The sequence below is a fragment of the Zingiber officinale genome, chromosome 2B, assembly GCF_018446385.1.
Source record: "Zingiber officinale cultivar Zhangliang chromosome 2B, Zo_v1.1, whole genome shotgun sequence".
In the NCBI taxonomy this organism is placed as follows: domain Eukaryota; kingdom Viridiplantae; phylum Streptophyta; class Magnoliopsida; order Zingiberales; family Zingiberaceae; genus Zingiber; species Zingiber officinale.
Window position 1 is genome coordinate 13,990,970 of NC_055989.1, and position 19,495 is coordinate 14,010,464.

The 19,495-nt window shown below is 36.6% G+C and overlaps 3 protein-coding genes across 6 annotated transcripts; all 3 read left to right on the plus strand.

The window, feature by feature from the left end:
- Nucleotides 1–1,045: 1,045 nt before the first annotated feature.
- On the plus strand, nucleotides 1,046–3,020 carry LOC122045353 (actin-depolymerizing factor 7-like). The gene is made up of 3 exons (XM_042605542.1): nucleotides 1,046–1,212; nucleotides 2,209–2,474; nucleotides 2,554–3,020. The coding sequence occupies exons 1-3, from the start codon at nucleotides 1,210–1,212 to the stop codon at nucleotides 2,702–2,704; spliced, it is 420 nt and encodes a 139-aa protein (XP_042461476.1). The 5' UTR covers nucleotides 1,046–1,209; the 3' UTR covers nucleotides 2,705–3,020.
- Nucleotides 3,021–4,458: 1,438 nt separating this feature from the next.
- On the plus strand, nucleotides 4,459–7,506 carry LOC122045354 (THO complex subunit 4A-like). Its single transcript, XM_042605543.1, has 5 exons — nucleotides 4,459–4,758; nucleotides 4,854–5,003; nucleotides 5,858–5,926; nucleotides 6,013–6,197; nucleotides 7,107–7,506. The coding sequence occupies exons 1-5, from the start codon at nucleotides 4,600–4,602 to the stop codon at nucleotides 7,261–7,263; spliced, it is 720 nt and encodes a 239-aa protein (XP_042461477.1). The 5' UTR covers nucleotides 4,459–4,599; the 3' UTR covers nucleotides 7,264–7,506.
- Nucleotides 7,507–10,832: 3,326 nt separating this feature from the next.
- LOC122045355 lies at nucleotides 10,833–13,706 on the plus strand. 4 transcript variants are annotated; one of them, XM_042605544.1, is made up of 3 exons: nucleotides 10,833–11,040; nucleotides 12,022–12,140; nucleotides 12,698–13,706. In XM_042605544.1, the coding sequence occupies exon 3, from the start codon at nucleotides 12,712–12,714 to the stop codon at nucleotides 13,189–13,191; it is 480 nt and encodes a 159-aa protein (XP_042461478.1). In that variant the 5' UTR covers nucleotides 10,833–11,040; nucleotides 12,022–12,140; nucleotides 12,698–12,711; the 3' UTR covers nucleotides 13,192–13,706. The 4 variants fall into 4 exon arrangements, with proteins under 4 accessions (XP_042461478.1, XP_042461481.1, XP_042461480.1 ...); XM_042605547.1 differs by having other exon boundaries at nucleotides 12,027–12,140; XM_042605546.1 differs by having other exon boundaries at nucleotides 12,061–12,140.
- Nucleotides 13,707–19,495: the final 5,789 nt, after the last annotated feature.

The window sequence follows — 19,495 nt, forward strand, 5'->3', positions numbered from 1 at the left end:
ATTAGGTCGGACCATGATTCTCTACATCATGACTCCTTATGGACGAGGTATGGACATCCTCTCAGACGGATAATTAACTAGAGTATGATGATATTATCAGTATAAGATTTGGAAATTAAGTTTTAGTTAGTAATTGAATGTTTATCTTTCTTATATATTATTCAATTATTTAAGATTAATAATCATCTATAATTTATTTTTTTAAAATAAATGGATAGAGATACCGACTTTCTGCAACGTGGACAGGAGCCCATTTTTCAGACCGCTCTTAGCCCATCACTATTTTAATCCTTCACCCAAACTTTTTAAAGGAACAAATTGCTGGTTCGTACCCGATAACTACTCATGACGCTCCTCCATCGTGTTCGCACGTTCCCTTAGCACAAGGTGTAGCTGTACAACACTAGTGCCTTTGAGGTGGGAAACCATGCAGCATGCAATAGCAAGTATAAGAACCCAGGGCCATACTAGTCTTTTTAACTAATTTCTTCGTATAAAATGCACATTGCCCTTTCCTCGTATACTGTTCAGAACAAATATCATTTTGACATGGGACTGTAGCGATAAGATATGTTTTTAATCAAATTTTAATTTTATAAAATAACGGTTAAATTTTTCTTAACGATCTAAAAATGTTAGATTGATGATCCGTTCATTATGAACATTGGCTGATGTATTTTGATGACCGATCAGTCCTCCTGAAATTAGTCGACATAAATTTAATGAAATAATAATAATAATAATAATTTTATCCCTTTAAAAATATATTTCGGCAACCGTTTATTCCATTTTTAATTTTCCTAAACAAACATAATATTTGAGGACATGCTTCAGACCAGCAGAATAAAGAACACAGCTCGGTCTCCGTGCGTGGCCTGCGCGTGGGAACTAAGCAGCTATATCCTGAAGGGGGGATAACGTCGTTACTTGACGGCGTAAGAGTTTACCGGGAGACGTGCCTTGTTGTAACTTGCAACTGGACGAAGCTCTCGTGCGTCGGTGCCTCCGTGAGACCGTGACGGCCGTTAAAAGCTAGAAAGGAAGAAGAGAATATGAGCACCTCCACCGTCGTCCTCACACGCCGCTTTCCTTTCCTCTTTATCTACCGCACCGCCTGTCTCCGATTTCGGAGCCCCGTGCCACGAGCCCTCCTAGCTTTCCTCCGCCGGTCTCTCCGCTACGATCGGCCTCGCCGCCTACGCCACCGAAATGGTACCCTCTCGGTTTCTTTCTTCGATCACTTCGATGCTAGGGTTCCTGCGGTTTACGTTTCTTCGTGTGATCGACCAATCTGCCCTACTTTATCAACCTGCCCGTGTCCGATCGTCCTTTAGTTGCTCATTTCCTTAATTTGGGATCTGATTTCGCGTTTAGCTGGTCTGTTTGACTTCGTTTGGCTAGGGTTTGGATGTGAAACATGCTGCTTGTTTTATGACGGTTGACTTGTGGAGCTACGGTAGACGGTTCCGCTGATCATTGCTTGTAGATTTTAGTGACTGGACCCTCTTCATTCTCCATAGCCGCTGCTTAGGTTAATTGAATGTTTAAAATTTCGGATCCTTCACGGGTGTTTTCTCATTCTGTTCTTTGGATTTACTCATTTTGCTCATGGTCATCGATAAATTCATGGATCTGACAGATTAGTTTGTTGTGCAAGAATTATTTAAATAGGGATAGGAGGTTCATTTCTCATGTCTTATTCGTTCATATTAGCAGACGGACTATGTTTTTCCTTCGCCAATTTTGTTCTTATTGTTCTATGTGACCTCTTATGAAGTTAAATTTTCTTTTCTTTGGTCTACATAGGGGATGGCTTGTGAAGTCACATTGTTTATGCTACTGAATCCCTGTCAATGAATCCGTAGTCCATAGTATTCAACATGTGCTTTGTCAACCTGGTTAAGATATACCTGCAATTTTTGTTTGAGTTTAACAGGAGCTTATGTTCCTAGAGGTTTCGTTGATGGAACAAAATTTCCACTGGATGCGAGGTAACAACTAACACACTTATTAGTATGATGTCTCCCTCATAAATATGCGAATATGGTCCCTTGGTCACACTTGTATTGAGTAAACAAACTAATCTGTGTATACTGGACTTAATCAACCCCTCTGTGTTGATCCTTCTCCTCCCCCCAGGATTAAGGTATGCCTGTTGATGAATGCATCTGATTTGCTAATATGACTTTTTGCATTTTGATATGGCAGGCCAACGCAGTATCAGGAATGGCAGTGAATGATGACTGCAAGTTGAAGTTCTTGGAGCTGAAAGCAAAGCGGACCTACCGATTCATAATCTATAAGATTGAGGAGAAGCAGAAGGAGATTCTTGTAGAGAAGCTTGGTGAACCCAACTTGACCTATGAGGACTTTACTGCCAGCCTCCCTGAAAATGAATGTAGATACGCTATATATGATTTTGACTTTGTGACTGAAGAGAATTTACAAAAGAGCAAAATTTTTTTCATCGCATGGTAAACTTTTTCTTCTTCTTTCTTTAGTTGGCTTAACCCAGACAACAACTTGACCTTTCCCTTCTGTTTGATACTAAAGGTCCCCCGACACATCAAGGGTGAGAAGCAAGATGCTTTATGCAAGCTCAAAAGAGAGGTTCAAGAGAGAGCTTGATGGCATTCAGGTCGAGTTACAAGCAACTGATCCTACTGAGATGGGCCTTGATGTCATAAGAGGCCGCGCAAATTGAGCATACGGCTGTGCGCCTCTAGTTTACGCAGTCAGGTTGTTCTCTATTATTTGGTGTGGTTCTGCTGGAATATTCATAACTCCAAGGGAAGGTTAGTTCCCTAGATATCATGTGAGCTTGTGATTGGCATTACTAAATAGAAACTATTCAAAGTATCTTCCCATTTCTACTTTGCTGTTGTCTATTTTGTACTTGGTACTCATTGCATTAGCATCTAATCATGTTCTTGTGTTTGAAAGCTAATGGTATTCGACATTTTGTTGTATGGCAACAAATGTAGTCACTCTTATTAATGACTTTACTCTTGTGATGCAAATCTACCATCCGAGTAAACTCCGCAATGCCCCTGGGGGGATTTATGACTTTACTCTTGACACTTGACCAAAATGCCTCCTTTTTCTAGGAAATAGGATGTCACAGATGAATGAGTTTGAAGTTGTGGTCATGTTGATTTTATTCTTGATTCAATTTTCTTTGAATATGGCAAGTTTCTGTATTAGTACAAGAGTTGCCAAAATCTCAAGGGCATGCCATTGAGCTGTGTTTTTCTAGTCTCAATTGTGAAATCAAGCCTGATGGTTTCTAGTTCTTGTAAGTGAATTATGAAAGAATGACGTTGTTGATGGACCCTGTAGCACATGACTATTAATTTTAGAATATATATTTTAAAAAATTAGAAATTTAAATATTTACCAAAAATATAATGTGAATTTATCATGAAAATTTCATATTTAACTTGCTCTCAAAGGCAAAGCTTGATATGCAATTTTTTTTATAGAAATTATATTTTAAAAATAAACAACTGAAATAAAATTGGTATATGGTAAGTAGTTTTTTTTTTTCAAGTTTGAATGTAAATAAATAATACATTTAAAAGTTATTTTATATTTTTATAATAAAATTTAATCAAAATTATTATATTTTATATGTTTTTAATTTTTTTTTAAATTTATAAAATTTATATCACTTTACGCTCTATTATTTTTTTTTAAAAATATATTCCATAATAACTTTTAATTTTTTTCATCAATTTTATATATATTTTAAATTTTTTTATAAAATTATAATAGTAATTTTTAAAAGTTGTAATATAATTCGAATAAAAATTAAAAGGTACTTATATCATTTTCATCGAGATGACATCTTTTTTAGAAAATATCAAAGCGAAAAAAATATTTTACTAACTTATTAATATTTCTTAAACAGAATCAAAATTTTATTCGTTAAATTAATTTAAATTAAGTTAAAATATTTTGATAATTGATAAAAATATTTTGATATAATAATAATTTTAATTAAATTGAATTAAAATACTATTTAATTAATTTACTTTAATATATTAGAGTAGCTACTATAATTTAAAATTAGAGTATATTTTAGATAAGCAATATGAGCGCAATTTTTTATTTTTAACGATAAAAATAATAAGGGTTATCTTTATTTTTATTCTAAAATATTCAGATAATTTACTCTAGCATATTTTAATAATTAAACCGTATTATAACACTAGATTGTTAAATTTTTTTAGAATTTCGGATTTAAATTTAGGATATAATATTTAGATTAAAGGAGTAAAAAAAAACAATAACATTAGGTGCCACAAACAACAAATCATCTCTCATATATATGATTGTTTTTTTTAATTATCATCCGTCGGAAAAGAGGAAAAAAAACGGGTCGTCGGTCGCAATTTTGACTTTTGACTAAATTAATCACGTATGCGGACTTGATGAAGTACCTTAACTGGGCAACGCCACAGGTTTTCGATTCCCCACTTTCCTCGAAACCCTACCCTCTTCGGCGCCGCCTCCTCTCTACGTCTCGCTTCTGACCACTTCGTCTTCTGAGATCCACTCTGGGAGTCTGCCGCCGCCGTTTATTGTGGATCATCGAAGATGTCGGGCGCCCTTGACATGTCCCTCGACGACATCATCAAAAACAACAAGAAGACTAACGGTGGAGGCCGTGGACGGGGCCGTGGCTCCGGCCCTGGTCCTTCCCGCCGCTTCCCCAACCGAGCAACAAACCGATCCGCCCCCTACTCTGTTGGGAAGGTATGCTCGTAGATTTTCCCCCAGCTGCCGGATCAGTGTTCCCTTCCGATCCGATGGAACCGTCCGTGGGTTTCTCACTTGATCTGCGATCCCAGGCTCCTGAATCGGCGTGGCAGCACGACATGTACTCGGCGGCTCCGCCAGGCGGGTTTCCTGTTCCAACGGCGAAGGCGTCCTCCATAGAGACCGGAACAAAGCTATATATTTCCAATCTGGAATATGGGGTCTCGAACGAGGACATCAAGGTTCTCTTCTTCCACATTTAATATTTTTTTCTTGTAATTTCTTGATCTCTGTAGTTGGTATTTTGAACTGGAAATCTAGCACATGTTGATTTTTTTAAAAGGAAAAGGGACGTTTTTTTTAACGCCTTCTTCTCTCCTACTAGTAATACAAAATTTATATATAGAGTGGATCTGTTCATTCTATTACAGAATTTACACAATGAATGTATTTTTCTAGTGTTTCTATCCAGGTTCTTCGCAATTCTTGTAAACAAATATTTCTTTAAGAGAAAAGAGGACTGAAATTTAATAACTCTGAACTTGATAATAAGATGTTACAAAAAAGTAAGAAGGAAGAAACAATTTAAAATTAGATTTAAATTATGCAAAACTTTTTTTAGTTTATAGTCGAAATCTTCTGTTCTACTTGTTATTTAAATATTGTTTTCCTAAGGCCCAACCATCAAATTTTGCAAAAACTGCAATTAAATTTGTATTAAACTTATTAAATTACTTTAATGAACTTTGCAGCTGCTTCTAAGAGCATGCCTACATGCACACATGGAACACACTTCTCATTTTTAGTTCTGATCTTAAATATGATCATATATGGCAGCTTTGTCTCTATGTTTGTTTCATAATACTCATAAGTTAAATCATTCTGGTTCAAAGAAGATGTTTGTATCTATATTAACATTTTTATTGATGATCATATCACTGGTAGTTCTTACTAAATTTTCTTATTTGATCTAAGATCTTTTTTGGTGTAAAAATATATATTAATATATTTTTGAATGTGTGTTCGGAATACTATTACTATTTCTTCCATGTATTTGTGTGATTTTTGTTCTTACAATTATATTTGATATTTCCAGGAACTTTTTTCAGAGGTTGGGGATATCAAGCGCTATTCTATTAATTATGATAGAAGTGGAAGGTCTAAGGTAGTTACTCAGCTAGAATGTGGTTTTTTAGTGCCATTGTATATATTTTATGTCCTCATCTTAATCTCTTAACTAAATAATTGAAGGGAACGGCTGAAGTAGTTTTTGCAAAGCGGACTGATGCTTTGGCAGCTGTAAAAAGGTACAACAATGTGCTGCTTGATGGAAAACCAATGAATATAGAAATTATTGGGACAAATATTCCAACACCAGCTGTTGTTCCTCAGCCCTCCAATGGTGTCATGGGAAATCCTATTGGTGGTTTAAGAAGGTTGACTTTGTCTTGCTTTTAGAGATGCATTCCTGTTATTTGTAATTGTTTATTTGGCTATGTTCTTATTGTTCATCATTGGATTTTATGCTTTTACCTGTTTCTTATTGGTATATGTTTTCTACATCAGTTGGTGCAATCATTTTAGACTTTCTTAATAGCCAATTTTGTTGGTGAAAATGCATTTCTATTTTTAATTTTCTTATTCCTTGTCTTACATCAAGCATCTATTTCTTATATGCATATATGATCCATACCTTAAAGTTGTCAAGTTCCATTTATTCTATATTTGTGTGTCATACATTAATGCAATCATGTAAACTTTTGTTCTTGCCAATTGTGCTGGCCAAAAGTGTATGGATGTTTGTATTTTCTTTGTTGATGTATGCGTGAGAATCTATTTGCTATCTGTGTTAGATTGACCTTGATTAAAGATGTCAGATTCCATATATTTATATTTGTTATGGTATCCTATTTCTAATTAGGTTCTGATTAGTCTCTCTATTGTATTATTATATCATTTTTTTTTCTCTTTTGTTCTTTCTTATGTTATCAATGCTGTATATCATTGAAGTATGGCAATATGATATATTTCAGAGTTAGTCACTCAATTCAACACATAATATCATGTAGATACTACTATCGTCTGCCCTAAGAGTGTTAGCTCCTAGGAAAATGTAAATTAATAGTTACTATATTTTTTACTACAATCATAAAATGGATATTATATGTGGACGAAATTAGTTTCTCATGGTGTCTAGTGTAAGTTGTCTTGATCTAACTCTGCTGCCTTAATGAGCTAAATGTGTATCTGTCAAATCTAATGTGTTCTATTTCCTAAAATTGTGTCACTTTCTAGTTAATGTATATAGCTGCCTTTTGATAACTTGTTTATGTATTTTGCTGCAGTGGTACAATTAGGGGTTCTGCAGGATGGCCACGAGCTGGTGGCCGTGGAAGAGGTCGGGGACGTGGACGAGGTAAAGGTCGTGGTGAACCAGTTTCTGCTGATGCACTTGATGCTGATTTGGATAAGTATCACTCAGAAGCGATGCAAACCAATTGAATAGTCCTTATTGGCTTCTTCAGCATACCACTGTTGCAACCATTGCATGCAGATCCTGCTCCACATCAATATCTATTCTGCAAACATGTATAATGTAGCTAATGGAAGATAGTACTGTTTAAGTACTCTGAGATTTTAGGCTTTCATTTTCGCTTTGTTATTTGTTTTGGTGTGAACTTCCTACTAGTACCTGGATTAAAGTGAACATCTGGTGCATGGCCTAGTCATCATTTCGTTTGGTTAGTCAACAGTCTTCTATTTCTTTATATTTGCGGCTTTGGCACTAGTGCGGTTAGACTGACTTCCCTCTGGAACATACATCCCATGTCTGAAGTTGTGATTCTGCTGCCGGAAGAATAAGGATATGCAGTAAGTTTCATATGCAATTCTTTATTGTGATTAGAACAAAGTCACAATGTTTATTTGCTGACCATTGTGCCATTTGGTTTTGACAGGTCAGTGGATAATCCCTTTCTTCGTGGGTGATCTAATTTTAATATACCAATCTTGAAGTTTCTTTTTAAGCTTGCAGCCTTTTGTGGTATTTGGGGTTTCTTTGGGCAATCAAAGGTTCACACGAGGTTTCTTCCTTTGCTCCTCAATTCTGTAAGCTTCTAAAACTGTTAACCACAGTGCTCTTTTCTTGGACTCGTTGTAGAACATCAGTGCAAATGCATGCTGCTTCTGCAATTGGTCAGCTTGGGCAGTTTGGGTGCTGGGGATTTTTTTTTATTATCATAGTGGTATAAGGAACTAAGTATTTTTTTGCTGCTTATGGATATACAAAGATCTTACAAATTACTGGGAAGCACCTCATGCTATCAGTACATAGAAGATAGATGAAAGGTATATTGACAGATGAGGCTTTCCCTTCTGGAAATAAATGTACGTTCAATCCTGCTCAAATAGTTCGTAAGTTCGTTTCAACATTTTGGTCATGCCTTGGTGTAATTGTATCATATGCCAAGTACAGCAAAGGAGTATAGTTCAATTTCTGAGCTGATTTATCAAGACTTTTTTTTTTTAAACTGCACATGCTGCGGCCGTGCCTATATGGTAACAAGCGATTAGCTGTGCAGAGGTGTGAATGGGATACAACCTTGTTCATGGTGCCTTCTTTTAACATGCTAGAACCAATCTGATCAGCACCACATCGAGGGATGAAAGTGGGTTTAGTGCAAATCTAGCTTGTACAATTATTCATGCATTATTATTATGTTGTTTCAGGAATTATATAGTTCCATGTGTCGAGTACAATTACTCGAGTTTAACAAGTGGTTACACCATGTGTTGGTGGGTTGAACATATATATTTTTGCTAAGCAGCTACTTTTAAGCTCATCTAATCATGTGGTATGATACATCACGTTTACATCAGACCATGGAAATTCAAATAGTCTGATGGTACTATGGAATTTTTACTAGGACAATTGGTTTTTTGCATTTAATTTAGTATTTTTCGTTTCTATAAAGCAAGCTAAGTTATGCCAAAGTTTGAATAAACCAGTTTCGTTCCTAGAATTGACTATTTAGACACTGAGTGACTTTCTTGTGTTATGAAAGAAGGCCGCAGACCCTCATTGCATGTCCCCAGGTTAGGTAGGCTCTACCTAACTCGTAACAATTAATGGGATCCTGTATAGCTACGGATAACAATTATTTGTAATAGATTTCATGGGTTGATGCAGTTGATACATACACGAGTGTTTGCTACACTAGGTCCGGGTCAATTCTTAACCGGTGTAAAAATATTTCGCCTGAGTGCCTCATCTTTCTCACATGAAGGTTTGCTGTATTAGGATAAATATTTTTTATTCCCTTTCAAAGTGAGTGGCTGTCTTCGAGGGGCTGTTAAGAAGGTGAAGATTTCATATTTGATCTTTTGTTGCAAAGATGACTTGTAGTAATAAGATCTGCAATTGCAATATGCATATCGGGATGACTTATTTTGAGCAATTGGATTCTTGGTGTCCATGATGTGGAAGGGAATTAGATATCCTTATTCTTAATTTTAGATTTTGTTATTCTTAATTTTGTAAATTAATGGAATGTTTGCGAGCACATTAATAGTTTATTTGTGTTAAATGAATAAGTTTGAAGAATTAGTTAAATTAAATAAATAAATTAAATATATATATATATGTTCAATTTGTTAATATTCGTCTAACTATTTTTATTTTTATTTTTATTTTTATTTGGTTTAGCAAACATACTTTTTCAAATAAGCGTTATCCTATTTACATTCAATGGTAGCCCTGCTCATTGCTCATTGCTCATTGCTCATTGCTCATTTTAGTAAAAAGGTGGGAAAAAAAAGTGATTATGTTTAGAGGGGTATTTATCTCGATTACGTTAAGATTGAAACTCTAGATTTTAAGTTGATATTATTTTATATTTTTATAGATTATATAAAGGGCGATAAATTATGAGGTTAGTTAATTGTCAAGTAATTAAGGGATGAGATCATTTTTTTTTTAAGCATGTGTTGATTTGATCATTTTCTCATTGTAACAAATTTATTATCCTGCTTATTTTTAATGGAAGCCTCTACTCATCTATTTGAATAGGTGTCTTTCTTGATCTCACGGGTCATCTGAGATGATAAATGATGGTATATTTGTTACATGAGGTCGCGGGGTTGAACCGTAAGATTGTCGGGACGTAAATCCCTGGATCTTGTGTAATTCATCCCACCACCACTTGTCCTCTCGGTTGTCATGATTTATCTCTCTTGTGATGACTTGGGGTCGGGTGCGGCGGGGACTCTGGGGGAGAGTAATTTCATCTTTTGCCACATATAGGTGTCTTTCTTGCCTTTGAGTTATGATGTAGTGGAAGGGTGTCAAGTTGTTACTTAGATATTCGTCGTTTGATCCTCAATTATGGTGTAATGATTTTCTTCAAATGAGATATGTAATTATCAGATGTTGAGCTTTTAGATTGTCTTTTGTGAGTATTTTTTGATTTATTTTGATGGTCATTTAGAAATTTTACAAGGTTCGATGGATCGTTTAAGATTCGAGGTTATCTAGTTTAATATGATGGTGTCTTTCTATAATACCCAAATATATGATTTTTTTTATATATGATCTAAAAAAAGACTCTGTTGTATGATTTCAAAATTCATATCTTGGGACTTCAAAAGCTTTAAAAAGATCAGAGATTTTTAGTCTCGTTAATTTTTGTAAAAAACTTGAAATGAAAAAATGTTGTATTTTTTAAGCATTGGAGAGACTTGAGTTGGTCGAGGCCAAAGGAAGAAAGCATGTCGTATTTTTAATCATTATTTAGTGCATTATTAATTATTTCAAAAGTTAATTAGTGGAATTTTGCGAAAATTACAGTTATTTAGCTGAGGTAATCATATTTAATTAGGTTTTGATTTAGTTAGATCATTTGATTGGTGCTTGAGCTAGACTCAAATTGATTTAGAATTAAGTAATGTGCAAAGAAAAAATTAAACTTGGTTTTCGTGACTTAAAAGGTTGCGTCCAATTGAAAGAGTTTGTACTGAACCGCTAACGAACCATATTTAAATGTGGTTCGGTTCAAGGAATTAGGTTTAACTCGAGTTGGTTGGAGCCGCTTGACTCTTCTCCTCTGGTATCTTCGAGATTTCCTCAATCGAACTCTTCTCAGTTCTCCCTCGATCTCTTGCCCTCCTCTCCTCTCCTCTCCTCTCCTAGGGTTGGCGGCCTTGTTCCTGATGGAGTTTCAGCGAGGGCGGCAGCCAGTCGGGTAGAACCGACCAAATCATTCTGTCGAGGGCTTGTATATGGTTTGCTCTTTATCTTATGTTTTATTCGATTATGGCTTGTTTGAGTAAAAGATTGGTAGAGAATTATTTCAAAGTGATCTTCCAAGTCCTACCTATTGAAATTTGTTTCCTTTCTTATGCTTGATTCGATCATGGATTGTTTCCCATCAAGAGAGGTAAAGCGAATTCAGATAAGATAACTCAGACTTGTCTGGAGGAGGATTTAGTGGTTTTTTTTATAGTAGTGAGACACACTGATCTGTGAAGCTTACCTGTGTTAGAGGCTTTCGGCCATGTCGAAGAAGAGTGACTGGGGCAAAGAAGAAGAAATTGTCACTGCTATGGATGTCAGAGTTGCTCTGATGCCATGTTGAATAGGGGATAGATCGCTCTACCTTTATGCATGTTAGATTGATTTGGTCTTCAACAACATAAATATCTACAAGGAAATTATTTGCTATATACACACAATCAATTTTCTTTCATAGTTGCCACTGGTTGCGCCACGACAGTCAGTTCATCTGCACAGTTAGCCATTGTACACTCATAGATCACCACTATAGATGATCATCAAATGACTCTGAATGCTCATTGTTCTTTGCTAGTTGGAGATATGAGAGCATCCACAGAAGTTTCCTTATCACTATATCTAAAATTTAGAGTAAATAACTCACTTTATTAAATTTAAATAATCACTTTTTACTACACACTGCATCAATTATCCTAAAATTTTTATTATCTTTAATTTTTTATTATTTTCTTCTTGTTCTTCTATTTTTTTATTATATTTATGGAATGAGTGGAAGGAGAGAGATTGAAAAGAATGAGTGGAAGGAGAGAGATTGAAAAATAAATGTTATTTTACTTTTATGGTAGAAGTTTCATTCCCTAAATTTAGAGAATCGCTATTCATCAAATCTAAATTTAGGGAATAGATAGTATAGTTGATGCAAAAGTTTTTTAGCTGCCCTATTCAAAATTTAAGATAAATTTTTTGAATAGGATAGTTGATGTGGATGCTGACAATTGACAATTCGCTAGATTGGAAGACAGGTGAACAAATGGTTGGGGAGATAGAGTGTGGCACCAAAGTGGCTAAAACAGGGACACGAGAGAGAAATGTAAGTTTAGGTTAAAATTATATTTGTACTTTGAACTTGAAGCAATTATTTGCAATCAATCTCATTTACTTGCTTCATGGAACTTTGTTAATTGAAAATATGGTTCAATCCAGTTTCCTTATTGGACTGGATTTGATTGATTTTCCAGTTCTACATTTTTTTGGGTGAACCAGACTTTGTTTGATATCCCTGAACTTTCTGTCTGATTCAAATTTAAAAAAATTGAAAGAATCCTTCTGCTGATTTTGGTCAAAATTGCCAAATTGTTGAACTTATTGACTGCTGGCATCTATTCTTGGGACAAGGATTGAATTTAGATGATTGTCCAACTTGGTCGATTAAATCTAAAGTTTATTTGATAACAAAATTCAGTGATGCTCTTCCAAACTCATGTGACGTTAATGGCACCATATTTTAGATTCTTGTTTGCTTGTATCTTATTATATCGATGTATTATCTTTCAAAAATGAACAATTTGGTGTAGTGCAAGCATTTCTGAATATTTTGTCTTCAATTTATTCTAGGATGATTTTGTTCATCTTAATTTGAATTGACAGAGCTGATATACTGGATGAAGCTCAAGGTGGTATGTCGTAAACTGTATGATTACGTTCGGTATAATTTGAAGGAAATCGCTTTCCCGTCATCTCTTCCTGATCCTCCACATATCAAGAAACGTAGGAAGCTCACATGGATAGAGCGCTGGTATGTTTTAAAGGAAGCAACTAGGCTTTATGCTGCCAGTTGGGTGCGGGACATTGGCCCTGATCTTAGGCCAAATGATTACAAAAAGAACAATGCTGATGATAGCGAATTTGATCGACAAAGTAGTCCATTTGACAAGAAAGAACCTTCCATGTTGGAAGATCTTGCTGTTGCAGCTAGAGGTGGAATGGAGACCCTAAGACCCGCTCTGCAGCACATATATATGGCGCGTGCATCAGCATACAGAGATGCTCTGATAGCTTTTGTAGAAGGGTATCAAGAAGAATTAAAAAAAGTCATGGAAGGAGAGAAAGTTGACAAAAAAAAAAAAATAATAAATAAATAAATGATAATCCCAGTTAGCCTCATTGATTATCCTTGGGGTGATCGGTCCGGTCTCACGGAAGTTTTCCACCGGCCATCAGGGTAAATCGGGAAGCGTACGCGGTAGCCAACCCAGACGCCCAACATCTTTTGATTGCGCTCCCCATTTGAAGGAAAATTTCTGCAAATACGCTGTAGCTGGGGATCGAACCGTAGGTACCTAGGTGGCAACTTTGATGTCCTACCGCGATACATGCCCCGGGGACAGGAGAGAAAGTTGACAAGCTCCATAGTCAAGATGCTGATGTAAAGAAACCAAACTGATATCTCTGCGGAAGAAAATTAATCATGGTATTCCATAACTCATAGTGTTCATAAATCTGTACCTAGTTGTCAGTTCCTTTTTCTTTTTGAAACACTATATATCGCTTATTTTAATTGTAGGTTTCTTTCTTGTCTTTAGAAATGACTTGTCCGTTGTTTGCTTTTTCTCTTTTTCTTTTGGCTAAAATGGAATAGTTATCGAGTTGTTCTGAAGGATGTATTGTTTAAAGTTTTGTAGTTTTTCTGTGATTTAAAATGATTGATATATTGATATGTACATAAAAAATCTTGTTGAACTTTGATCCACAGTGTAACACGGACACTCCAAAAAATATTTTTTTGGAGGTGTCGGGCACGGACACGACACGGACACGGACACGACACGCAAATACGTGTGTCGGACACGGCAAAAATCGTGTCGTTGACTTTTTACAAGTTTGACCAGTCAGACACGGCTAGGACACGGATGAGACACGTTTTCGGACACATTTGGACACAAATGCAAAAAAAAATAAAAATTTTGAGGGTAAAATTGAAAAATAATAAAATTACGAGGACTATTTATTCAAATGGAAAAAAGCCCTAACTTACTCTCCCCACTCCCGATTCTTTTTTTCCATTGCGACAGAACTGTTTCACACAACCATCTCCTGTGCTTTTGCCGCCAACGCTCTCCTCTGTCCGCTAGCGTCTTCGTCGTCTGCCACTGCTCGCAGAAGTCTACCACAGCGCCACTGCTCGCAGAACCCAGCAGCAAATCACCGCTGCTCGCAGAAGCTCGGCGTCGCCTATGCTCTCTTCAATAGAAGCCCAGTGTCGCCGCCGCTGCTCGCAAAAGCCCGGCGTCGCTTGCTCAACAGCAACCCTTGAAGAAGCCAGCAACAGCCCGGCGCTGCTCGCAGAAGCCTGCCGCTGCTCGCAACAGCCCGCCATCGATCGCAACGGATATTATGGTTGATCTAATATGAACATAGTTTTCTATTCTAGGATTTTTAATTTTGAATACAATATATATATATATATATATATATATATATATATATATATATATATATATATATATATATATATATATATATATATATATATAATATTTTTTATTTTTTAATAATCGTCGTATCCTAGCCGTATCGTGTCTTATATTTTTAAAATTTTTCGTATCGCCGTATCCGTATCGTATCCAATACGATACCCGTATCCGTATCCGTGCAACATAGTTGATCCATCTAGGATTTCATTCCATCTTATATCTCATGTGCATCAATGGAGTTTGCAACATCATGGTAGAGTGGTGATTAGTTTCTTGTCATGTCTACTACCTAAATCTAAGAAACTGTGCTGCCATCTCCGGCTTAAGGGTTGCTTGTTTCAGATGTGGAGTACTTGTTCTATCATTCCTATTTATCGACCAAACCAAATGTTTGGTTCTGCACTTTCTCTAATACATGACGTCTTTATTATTATGTAAACTTGTGTCCTTTATCACAGAAACTTGTTAATTTAGTTGAAGAAACAACATTTGATGGGAACACAATTTTGAAACCTTTCTAACATCTACAAGTACTTCCACAAAATTCCAACCAACAACTCAACCTCCATATAATGCAACATTCCAAAAGGAAGATGCCAAGTATTAAGTACTTCAGTAGCAAGACTCAGTGAGCCGATAAGCAACATCCTCAATATCCATATAACCTCCATCAAGGTAAGAACCTGAGCACCCCGCTTCCACTCAAAGGAGAAAGGTAGGTCTAAGACTGATTAAGCCTTACTAGCTACCAAGGTAAGAAAGTCTGATAAGAACATTCATCACCTTGGAGGTAAAGAGCATACAAGCTTCTAAAGTATGATATTTTGTATATGAGATTGAGTTTCAGGATTAGGATTCTCTGACTCCAACTCCAACTCCAACCTTAAGGTTTTGACCCTCACCATATCAAAGTGTCTCTATTCGATTCACTTCGAAGGTCTGAAACTTCATTAAAAATCAGGTCTTGATCATTGGCACTAGAGGAAAGGTTTTCTATGTATGGATCTAGACATATTTAACTCAATTGTTATTTATTTGAAATTCAAGCCTGCCTAGGCTAATGTCGATCTCGACAAGTTTTGGTCGTTCGAAGTGGCTTTGCTCTCTTGATAGTCTCTAGCTCTGAGAACTAACAAACCATTTACTGTTCTTCCTATCGACATCTGAATCTTTTGTGGTTAAGTTGAACACGAGGCCCTTTCAAGGGCCAAGCTGTGCGATTGCAACAAACATCTCGAGACCTACGAGCTCTAGCCTCTATACCTTTTCAAGGCTAAGTCATACTTTGATTATTGGTCTTCCTCTATCCTTCCATGGGCTACTTCAAAACTTTTATTATTTATCTTCTGGAGATTGATTTTTGAATGTGTATAAGTTATGATTTAAATTTATTCAAAAAACGAATTATGGAGAAAAGTCGGATAACGCAGAAGACCTCGACGACAATAAGAGTTGGTTTTTAAGGGATAGATTTTGTGGTTGAAGGCGTCTTCAATGGTGTTGAAGGTACCTTCTATCCCCCTTAAAAGGGCTACTCGATTAAGGCATTGAATACACCTCATTTACAAGTTTCTACGCGTTAATTCGACGTTCCGAGTGCTCCAGCTTCTTGTTGTTGCTCTACTATGACGTTGCTGCGCCCGACTACTACTGAGGAGCTGTCCAACACCGAGGTTGATCCGATCATCTACAAAGGTATTGGGTAACAAACGTTTAATATTGTGCTTAAATTATTGCATAAAGGAAAGTGTAGCGTATTACACTTGTCCTGACTTTTCCTTATACTCGATCCCCTTTTCTGGTGGTTCCAGAAGAGGTATTTAGTAGATTATCTGTCCATAGGTTCATAGGGCCTGAGTCTTGGAGTAGAAGTCGCCGAAGGCTCTCAACCAAATAAAATTGACCGAGTTTGCACACGTGTTCTTTTTCTATTTCTGTGCTTATTTTTGTTGTGTACTTTTAATTTCAAAATTCAAAAGATAATTTTTTTAAACCGCGTGATTCACCTTCCTCTCATGTGCATTTCGATCAAATAAGTGGTATTAGAGCCAAGTTCTGCTCTAAATTAGTGCAACCACCAATCAAGTTGGGGGAATTGTTTAATTTTGTTTTGGGTGTCAGTTTTTAGTATCTTATTTGAATTGGTAAAATTTACCTCTTCAAAAATTCTTTCTCGTTTGGTTTTTACTCGAAGTTAGTGCAACACCATTCGAGTCATCGATATATTTTTTTCTTCAAACTCTGCTAATCCAAGGCCTAATCTTGGGATATTTTTTTCCTTATCTTCTTTTGCGAGATAATTCAAATAACCCAATTCAAGGATACAGTACCGCTCGCCCTTCTTTCTTCAACGAAAATGATTTTCCGTATTGGAAGAAGAGAATGAAGGTTTACTTGAAGACTGACATTGAGTAGTGTTCTCAATCCGACGCGGGTACCAGGCTTCGGTTGATGAAGCAACCAAAACATCTATCGACCCGGAGGAATGGAACCCGAATATGAAGAAGAAGGCCAAGACTGACAACAAGGCGCTGAATACGCTCCAATGCGAGCTGACTAAGGAAGAGCTGAATCGAGTTGGACCGTTCAACAACACAAAGGAGTTATGGAACAAACTAGTTGAACTACATGAAGGAACGACCAACTCAAGGGTAACGAAATGTGTTTGTTTATTAAATTCTTTATTTAATATCAAAATGCAAGTCGGAGAAACCACAAGCCAACTACATGCGAGGATCAAGCATATCCTCAACGACCTACGCATGACCAGACATCAACTCGAAAATCGTGACATTATTAGGTACACGCTTAATTCATTTCCTCGAAACACACTTTAGGCATCGATCGTAGATGCCTATAAAGTTTCGAGGAATCTTTCAAAGTTAAAGTTAGACGAACTAATTTATGAATTGGAACTACACGAACAAATTAAAACCACAAAGGTCGAGAAAGAGATCTCTTTTCTTGTAGGTACTTCAAAGAAGTCAAAGCACAAACCCAAACCAAACCAGAGCCGAAGACAGAGTCTGACTCAGAGTTTGACAAAGAAGAGCCGCTAGTGAACATGGTAAGAAAAATGTTCACTAGATGCAAGAGAAACTTCTCCAAGCACGACATGAAGAAGATGTCCAAGTTCACATCCAACAACCTAAAGGCGAACGTCGCGTGCTATGGTTGCAACAAGAAGGGGCACTTCAAACATGAATGCCCGAACGAAGACAAGACAAAGAAGACAAAGTAGAAGAAGATACTTTAAGCGACGTAGGATGAGCCCTCTTTAAATTGATTGGTTTAGTGGTTTGTAAATGAGTTGAAAGTAATTAGTAGTTTGTAATTCTTCATGAAAAGTATATATATATGAAGAGCAAGTTAAACTTGTCACACCCTTAACCCTTAAGAATTGATTGTACATGTACTGCTTGATCTACATCTATCTAATAATTAATTCTTTTCATTTTCTCTTCTGATAATTGTTGGACCCCGTGATTATTTAATATGATTAACCAAGTTAAGTTGGGTCTTATTTTGTTTTGATTCCTGTGTCTAAGTGTGCAGGAGCTTAGGAGCATAGGAAGTCGAGCGAAAGACGCAACTAGCGAGAAGGATGACACAGGAAGGGAGTCGACGGACTCGGTGCATCCGAGGGATGAAGTGCCGTGGAAGATTACACTGGTGGACGAGAAGAACGTACGTGACGTTCGATGGACGAGAAACCAGAGCGGAAGCTTGCTCTAGGAGAAGGTTGAAAATTGGGTTCAGGTGAGCCTTATTTCGGTTGGCCGCAATCACCCAGGCGATCAGAACAGCAGGAGAGCGAAAGGAGCTGAGCAAACCTACTGGAGTCGCCCTCAACAGAGGTTGAAGGCGCCTCCGAGGCACCCCATGCGAGCCCTCCATAAGCATGGAAGGCGCCATCCATGAGTATGGAGGGCGCCCTCGACCTGGCCAAAGTGGCCGTTAGCAGCGGATAAACCTTTATCTGCTGTTGCTTCACCAGAGGCGCCCTCAAGCTTTGGATGAGATTTTCCAAGGGCTATAAAAAGATCCCATTGACCTAGGAAATGTTTAACAAATGATGTAATCAATTTCCTAGTCTTTTATGAGCTTTTCATAGATTGTATGAGGCTTCTCCGCCTAGACGAAGGAGAAATTTCTAGTGGAGCTTTGCAACCGCCTTGGATTAACAACTACTTAGGTTGTAACCAAGTTAAACCTGCTAGCCTCTTTTAAATTGTATTAGTTGTTCATTTCAGTTTATAATTATTATGATAGTGCTACTAATCTTAGTTGGAAAAACAGAGAAAACTTTTTTTTAATAGACACTGCGCCCTCTTATCGGTCCCGCTGTGTCAACAATAACTAATTCCACTAAAGTTGTTTTGCCTAGTGAATATGGTGGTTTGTTTTGCCTAGTGCATACGATGAAGAGCAAGTCCTATTGCTAAAAACTTCATGCTAAAAACTTAACACTGCTTGCTGTATATGAGTAGTTTGTTTTGCCTAGTGCATACGGTGAAGAGCAAGTCCTATTGCTAAAAATTGCTTGCTAAAAACTTAACACTGTATGTTGTATACAAGTAGTTTGTTTTGCCTAAAGTCTTAACACTGCTTGCTAAAAACTTAACATTGCTTACTTTATATGATGCATGGAAAGTTAAACACTTTAACTTGGTAGCTGTTGGTTAAATCTAGGAAAACGTACTGGTTCCACTGTACAAATTTTTTTGTATAAGTGTCGAACCTTTCCTTAAATAACCTATTGTGCTCTTTAGAAGTTAAATTAGGAATCGCAGACGGAACTTAACATCATTGATTCCAAATTTAACTTATCTGTTCTTAATGGTTTAGATTTAAATCGCAAGCGGAACTTAACACTATTGATTCAATTCTACCTAGGTTATTAATTCCATAAATATTAATTTCCAAAATTGACTTCCAGGACTGCATGGCGAGACACATGACCTTCTTGGAT

Coding starts and splice junctions, on each gene's coding strand:
- LOC122045354 (XM_042605543.1), top strand. CDS start 4,600: ATGTCGGGCGCCCTTGACATGTCCCTCGACGACATCATCAAAAACAAC. Junction 4,759..4,853: donor CCCCCTACTCTGTTGGGAAG/GTATGCTCGTAG, acceptor CTGCGATCCCAG/GCTCCTGAATCGGCGTGGCA. Junction 6,198..7,106: donor CCTATTGGTGGTTTAAGAAG/GTTGACTTTGTC, acceptor ATTTTGCTGCAG/TGGTACAATTAGGGGTTCTG.
- LOC122045355 (XM_042605544.1), top strand. CDS start 12,712: ATGAAGCTCAAGGTGGTATGTCGTAAACTGTATGATTACGTTCGGTAT.
- LOC122045353 (XM_042605542.1), top strand. Junction 2,475..2,553: donor AAAATTTTTTTCATCGCATG/GTAAACTTTTTC, acceptor TTGATACTAAAG/GTCCCCCGACACATCAAGGG.